This window comes from Somniosus microcephalus, chromosome 8 (assembly GCF_052327205.1).
Source record: "Somniosus microcephalus isolate GS21.2 chromosome 8, FLI_Smic_1.0, whole genome shotgun sequence".
NCBI lineage: Eukaryota > Metazoa > Chordata > Chondrichthyes > Squaliformes > Somniosidae > Somniosus > Somniosus microcephalus.
Genome location: NC_140994.1, coordinates 6,404,381 through 6,412,384, shown reverse-complemented (window position 1 = coordinate 6,412,384; position 8,004 = coordinate 6,404,381). Strand labels below are relative to the sequence as shown.

The following is an 8,004-nucleotide window of genomic DNA, read 5'->3' as shown; positions in this document are numbered from 1 at the left end:
CCCCCCACCCTCTCTCTCTTCCCTTCCCTCACCCTCTCTCTCTTCCCTCTCCCTCCCTGCCCCCTCTCCTCCCTCCCTATTTCTCTGTCTCCTCTGACGTCTGTTCCCCTCTGTCGCTCTCAGTTTTTTCTTCTGCCGTGGTGCCCGATTTGCTACTCCAGGCCCCGCCGTCCGCCCGCTCTCCGGGGCAAGGTAAGAGCCGGGCTCCGGCCCCACACCGCCAGGGATCAGCACCCGAGGAACCCGCCCCGCCGCCCAACGTGAACGAAGACCCCTCCTTACCTGTCACGGAGTTGAAGTCTCCGAATGCGGCGTGTGCCGGGCCGCTTCCCCCGCGCATTCAGGAGGCGCGGGGAAGAGAGAGAGAGAGAGACAGACTGTGGGGGGGGGGGGGGGGGTGCGAGTTAGACGCCGCCGCGCACCCTGCTCCGCGGAGCTCCGTGCCGCCACCACCGCCGCACCAGCCTTTACTAAGATGGCGGCGGTAGCGGCGCTCGGCTGAGGCCCGCCCCTCCAGCCTTCGCAAAGATGGCGGCGATCGGGGGGCCGCTTGTTGACTGGGGCCGGGAGGTGCCTAGCTCGGGGCGTGGGTGCGGAGGAGAGGCCGAGGCTTCGAGGCCTACCTGGAAAAACGGGGAAAGGTAGGAAAATTAATGAGATTAGATAAGTTAATTACTTTCTAAATCTTTTTTTTTTAAAACAATATGTGTTTTAAAAGCAATGTTTTTTTTAAAGACGCAGAAAGCGGGAAAAAGAAAGGAAAAGTTTGGAATCAAGATGGCGGCGACTCACCTCGGTTCAGAACGATAAGGCCCGCCCACACACGCACCGATTGGTCGACCGTCAGGTCACCAAAGCGTAGGATTGGTCAATCGTCCCGTCACTCGACCGTAGGAGGGCCCGGCCGCACGCGCCAGCAACCCGGCGTACGATTGGTCGACCTCGAGGTCACTCTGTCGCTAATGAGTGGATAATGAGATGCTAATGAGCGGAATGTTGAACGTTTTTCGGATACCGCGGGCGCGATTTTCGTCCGGCCGAAACGTAAATACGCTTACCAGCGTTTCGGAAAGGTAAGCTTTCTTTCGACGTAACGCACGTGTAGGTACGCTCTGTAACTTTCGAGCGCATAGCCGGACAGACGCACACCCGAGGACAGACAGAAGGACAGACAGAAGGACAGACAGATCGACTCGTTTTATATATATAGATAGATGATCTAGACAAGGGAACTAGATGTAATATCTCCAAATTTGCAGACGACACAAAGCTGGGTGGGCGTGTGTGCTGTGAGGAGGATGCCAAGACACTCCAGGATGATTTGGACAGGTTGGGTGATTGGGCAAAAGCATGGCAGATGCAATATAACGTGGATAAATGTGAGGTTATCCACTTTGGTGGCAAAAACAGGAAGGCAGATTATTATTTGAATGGCAATAGATTGGGAGAAGGGGAAGTGCAACGAGACCTGGGTGTCCTTGTGCACCAGTCGCTGAAGGTAAGCATGCAGGTGCAGCAGGCGGTTAAGAAGGCAAATGGTATGTTGGCCTTCGTAGCGAGAGGGTTTGAGTACAGGAACAAGGATGTCTTGCTGCAGTTGTACAGGGCCTTGGTGAGACCACATCTTGAGTATTGTGTGCAGTTTTGGTCACCTTATCTGAGGCGATGGAAGTTGTTCTTGCCATGGAAGGAGTTCAGCAAAGATTCACCAGGCTGATACCTGGGATGGCAGGAAATGACGTATGAAGGAGAGATTGGGTCGATTGGGTTTGTACTCACTGGAGTTTAGAAGAATGAGAGGGGATCTCATTGAAACTTATAAAATTCTGACAGGACTGGACAGACTAGATGCAGGAAGGATGTTCCCGATGTTCGGGGAGTCCAGAACCAGGGGTCAGTCTCAGGATAAGGGGTAGACCATTTAGGACAGAAATGAGGAGGAATTTCTTCACCCAGAGAGTGGTGAATCTGTGGAATTCTCTACCACAGAAGGCAGTGGAGGTCAATACATTAAATATATTCAAGAAGGAGTTGGATATATTTCTTAAGGGCTAAAGGGATCAAGGGGTATGGGGAGAAAGCAGGGACCGGGTACTGAATTTGGATGATCTGCCATGATCGTATTGAATGGCGGAGCAGGTTCGAGGGGCCGAATGGCCTACTCCTGCTCCTATCTTCTATGTTTCCATGTTTCTATGTTTTCTAACACATTTCATATAATTCACTCTGGGCTCGGGTGATTCTTTAACCCAATGGTTTTTAAATCTTAAATGTAGGCATCCCCTCCCTGTAAATACCGACACACTCCCGGGGACCCCCCTGTAAATACTGACACACTCCCGGGGACCCCCTGTAAACACTGACACACTCCCGGGGACCACCCTGTATATACTGACTCTCTCCCGGGGACCCTCTGTATATACTGGCTCTATCCCGGGGGACCCCCCTATATATACTGGCTCTATCCCGGGGACCCCCTGAATATACTGACTCTCTCCCCGGGGACCCCCTGTATATACTGGCTCTCTCCCGGGGACCCCCTGTATATACTGACTCTCTCCCGGGGGACCCCCTGTATATACTGGCTCTCTCCTGGGGACCCCCTGTATATACTGGCTCCTCTCCCGGGGACCCCCCTGTATATACTGGCTCTATCCCGGGGACTCCCTGTATATACTGACTCTCTCCCGGGGACCCCCCTGTATATACTGGCTCTATCCCGGGGACCCCTGTATACACTGACTCTCTCCCGGGGACCCCCTGTATATACTGGCTCTATCCCGGGGACCCCCTGTATATACTGGCTCTCTCCCGGGGACCCCCTGTATATACTGGCTCTCTCCCGGGGACCCCCTGTATATACTGGCTCTATCCCGGGGACCCCCTGAATATACTGACACTCTCCTGGGGACCCCCTGTATATACTGACTCTCTCCCGGGGACCCCCCTGTATATACTGGCCCTATCCCGGGGACCCCCTGAATATACTGACTCTCTCCCGGGGACCCCCTGTATATACTGACTCTCTCCTGGGGACCCCCTGTATATACTGGCTTTCTCTCGTGGGCTCTGCCTAGCCTAAGTTCTGAACGACATGTTAGTGACCCAGCGAAAAGGAGGGGCTGTCAGCATTTTATTAGTCACAGCAGGAATGGAGCTTGTACAGAAACACAGACAATGGTTCCTGAATCTTTCCCAACACCTCCTTACCAGCCTCTCCGATCTGCCAGTCTTTTCCAGAGGGGATCTGTGCGGACCATCCGCTCGATCAGCTTCTTCCAGAGCATCCCGTTGCAGGTGACACGGAGCCATTCTTTAGACACCTGCTCCGCTGCCCACAGCGACTGTGCGCCCAGGTACGACAGGATGTTCTCCGCGATGTGCTCCAGCCCCCTCGCTGCCAGCCAAAAGCAGGAAATGGGGAAATCAAACATCACCTCCAATTACTGTCCCCCCCGACCTGGCTACTGACCCCCCCGACCCGGCCACTGAACCCCCCGACCCGGCTACTGAACCCCCCGACCCGGCTACTGAACCCTCCGACCCGGCCACTGAACCCCCTGACCCGGCTACTGACCCCCCCGACCCGGCTACTGAACCCCCCGACCCGGCTACTGAACCCCCTGACCCGGCCACTGAACCCCCCGACCTGGCCACTGAACCCCCCGACCCGGCCACTGAACCCCCCCACCCAGCTACTGACCCCCGACCCGGCTATTGACCCCCGACCCGGCCACTGACCCCCGACCCGGTCACTGAACCCCCCCACCCAGCTACTGAACCCCCCCACCCAGCTACTGACCCCCGACCCGGCTACTAATCCTCGACCCGGCCACTGACCCCCGACCCGGTCACTGAACCCCCGACCCGGCCACTGGCCCCCGACCCGGCTACTGAACCCCCCGACCCGGCTACTGACCCCCCCCGACCCGGCCACTGACCCCCGACCCGGCCACTGACCCGGCTACTAATCCCCGACCCGGCCACTGAACCCCCCGACTCGGCCACTGACCCCCGACCCGGCCACTGACCCCCGACCCGGCCACTGAACCCCCCGACCCGGCCACTGACCCCCGGCCCGGCCACTGACCCCCGACCCGGCCACTAATCCCCGACCCGGCCACTGACCCCCGACCCGGCTACTGACCCCCCCGACCCGGCCACTGACCCCCGGCCCAGCTACTAATCCCCGACCCGGCCACTGACCCCCGACCCGGTCACTGACCCCAAGCTTCCCGGCCCGGCCAGCGATCCTCTCCCTCTCCGCAGCTCGCCTGCTTCAGGGGCTGCAAATTTTTCCCCTTCCAATTCTCTTCCTATTGAATCTGCTCCCACCGCCCTTTCAGGCAGCGCGTTCCAGATCACAGCAACTCGCTGCGTAAAAAACATTCTCCTCATCTCCCCTCTGGTTCTTTTGCCAATTATCTTCACTCTGTGTCCTCTGGTCACCGACCCTCCTGCCACTGGAAACAGTTTCTCCTTATTTACTCTATCAAAACCCATCATGATTTTGAACACCTCTATTAAATCTCCCCTTAACCTTCTCTGCTCTAAGGAGAACAACCCCAGTTTCTCCAGTCTCTCCACATCCCTGGAACCATTCCAGTAAATCTTCTCTGCGCCCTCCCCAAGGCCATGACATCCTTCCTAAAGTGTGGTGCCCAGAATTGGACACAATCCTCCAGCTGGGGCCTAACCAGTGATTTATAAAGGTTTGCTTTTGCCTCCATTAATAAAGCCAAGAATCCCGTACACTGAAAGAATTATTCAGCATTCACTGTTGAAAGGAAATCACAATCCAAAACACTTTAATGTTGTGTGGCACTTGATTCATCAGCTCAAATTGGCTTGGTTACTGTCAGTGACAGACCTATGTCCACCAATACTTCACTCGCAGTTACTGCCAGTGACAGACCCGTGTCCACCAATACTTCACTCGCAGTTACTGCCAGTGACAGACCCGTGCCCACCAATACTTCACTCGCGGTTACTGCCAGTGACAGACCCGTGTCCACCAATACTTCACCCGCGGTTACTGCCAGTGACAGACCTGTGTCCACCAATACTTCACCCGCGGTTACTGCCAGTGACAGACCTGTGTCCACCAATACTTCACCCGCGGTTACTGCCAGTGACAGACCTGTGTCCACCAATACTTCACCCGCGGTTACTGCCAGTGACAGACCTGTGTCCACCAATACTTCACATAGAAACATAGAAGATAGGAGCAGGAGTAGACCATTCGGCCCCTCGAGCCTGCTCCGCCATTCAATGCGATCATGGCTGATCATCCAAATTCAGTACCCTGTCCCTGCTTTCTCCCCATACCCCTTGATCCCTTTAGCCTTAAGAAATACATCCAACTCCTTCTTGAATATATTTAATGAATTGGCTTCTACTGCTTTCTGTGGTAGAGAATTCCACAGGTTCACCACTCTCTGGGTGAAGAAATTCCTCCTCATTTCTGTCCTAAATGGCCTACCCCTTATTCTTAGACTGTGACCCCTGGTTCTGGACTCCCCGACCATCGGGAACATCCTTCCTGCATCTAGTCTGTCCAGTCCTGTCAGAATTTTATAAGTTTCAATGAGATCCCCTCTCATTCTTCTAAACTCCAGCGAGTACAAGCCCAATCGTCCCAATCTCTCCTCATACGTCATTCCTGCCATCCCAGGTATCAGCCTGGTGAATCTTTGCAGTACTCTTTCCATGGCAAGAACATCCTTCCTCAGATAAGGCGACCAAAACTGCACACAATACTCAAGATGTGGTCTCACCAAGGCCCTGTACAACTGCAGCAAGACATCCTTGTTCCTGTACTCAAACCCTCTCGCTACGAAGGCCAACATACCATTTGCCTTCTTAACCGCCTGCTGCACCTGCATGCTTACCTTCAGCGACTAGTGCACAAGGACACCCAGGTCTCGTTGCACTTCTCCTTCTCCCAATCTATTGCCATTCAGATAATAATCTGCCTTCCTGTTTTTGCCACCAAAGTGGATAACCTCACATTTATCCACGTTATATTGCATCTGCCATGCTTTTGCCCAATCACCCAACCTGTCCAAATCATCCTGGAGTTTCTTGGCATCCTCCTCACAGCACACACGCCCACCCAGCTTTGTGTCGTCTGCAAATTTGGAGGTATTACATCTAGTTCCCTTGTCTAGATCATTAATATATATTGTGAATAGCTGGGGTCCAAGGACCGATCCCTGCGGTACCCCATTAGTCACTGCCTGCCACTCGGAAAAAGACCCGTTTATTCCAACTCTTAGCTTTCTGTCTGCCAACCAGTTCTCTATCCAAGTCAATACCTTGCCCCCAATCCCATGTGCCTTAACTTTACATGCTAATCTCTTATGCGGGACCTTATCAAAAGCCTTCTGAAAGTCCAAATACACTACATCCACTGGTTCTCCCTTATCTATTTTACCAGTTACATCCTCAAAAAATTCCAGTAGATTAGTCAAGCACGATTTTTACCTTTTGTAAATCCATGTTGACTTTGTCCGATCCTGTCACTGTTTTCCAAGTGCTCTGCTATTACATCTTTTATAATGGACTCTAGCATTTTCCCCACTACCGATGTCAGGCGTACCGGTCTGTAATTCCCCATTTTCACTCTACCACCTTTTTTGAATAGTGGGGTAACATTAGCTACCCTCCAATCCATGGGTACTGTTCCAGATTCCATCGAATGTTGGAAGATGATCAGCAATGCATCTACTATTTCTAGGGCCACTTCCTTAAGTACCCTAGGATGCAGATTATCAGGCCCTGGGGATTTATCAGCCTTTAATCCCATCAATTTCCCTAACACCATTTCCCTACAAATACTGATTTCTTTCAGTTCCTCCCTTTCATCAGACCCTATGTTCCCCGACATCTCTGGGAGGTTATTTGTGTCCTCCTTTGTGAAGACAGAACCAAAATATGAATTTAATTGGTCTGCCATTTCTTTGTTCCCCATTATAAATTCCCCTGATTCTGACTGCAAGGGACCTACACTTGACTTCACCAATCTTTTTCTCTTCACATATCTATAAAAGCTTTTACAGTCAGTTTTTATGTTCCCTGCAAGTTTACTCTCATATTCAATTTTCCCCTTCTTAATTAATCCCTTTGTCCTCCTTTGTTGAATCCTAAACTGCTCCCAACCAGGTTGACTGCTTTTTCTGGCCAATTTATATGTCCTCTCCTTGGATCTTATGCTATCCCTAATTTCCCTTGTTAGCCACGGTTGAGTCACTTTTTTTGTTTTATTTTTATGCCAAACTGGGATGAACAAATTCTGTAGTTCATCCATGCGGTCTTTGAATGTTTGCCATTGCCTATCCACCGTCAACCCTTTGAGTGACATTCCCCAACCAATCCTACCCAACTCGCGCCTCAGACCATCGTAGTTTCCTTTATTTAAAATTCAGGACCCTGGTCTCTGAGTCAACTACTTCACTCTCCATCTTAATGAAGAATTTGATCATATTATGATCGCTCCGACCCAAGGGGGCTTGTACAACAAGATTGCTAATTAATCCTTTCTCGTTGCATAATACCCAGTCTAAGATGGCCTGATCTCTGGTTGGTTCGTCGACATATTGGTCCAGGAAACCATCCTGTAAACACTCCAGGAATTCCTCCTCCACAGTATTGTTACTAATTTGGTTAGCCCAGTCTATATGTAGATTAAAGTCACCCATGATGACTGCTGTGCCCTTATTGCACGCTTCTCTAATTTCCCTTTTAATGCCATCCCCAACCTCCGCATTACTGTTTGGAGGTCTATATACCACTCCCACTAACGTTTTCTGCCCCTTGGTATTTCTCAGTTCTACCCATACAGATTCCACATCATCAGAGCTAATATCCTTCCTTACAATTGTGTTAATCCCTTCTTTAACCAGCAATGCTACCCCACCTCCCTTTCCTTTTTGCCTATCTTTCCTGAATATTGAATACCCCTGGATGTTGAGTTCCCAGCCTTGGCCATCCTGGAGCCATGTT

General features: G+C 51.9%; 1 protein-coding gene across 1 annotated transcript in view; it reads right to left on the bottom strand.

Annotated features, from left to right (window-relative positions):
* LOC147113267 (F-box and WD repeat domain-containing 11-B-like) overlaps positions 1 to 8,004 on the bottom strand; it is a 232,015-nt gene that overhangs the window by 58,605 nt on the left and 165,406 nt on the right. The window contains exon 5 of the mRNA XM_085996113.1: positions 3,211 to 3,397. Within this exon, the coding sequence (XP_085852239.1) occupies positions 3,211 to 3,397 (187 nt within the window). The remainder of the gene's footprint in view (positions 1 to 3,210; positions 3,398 to 8,004) is intronic.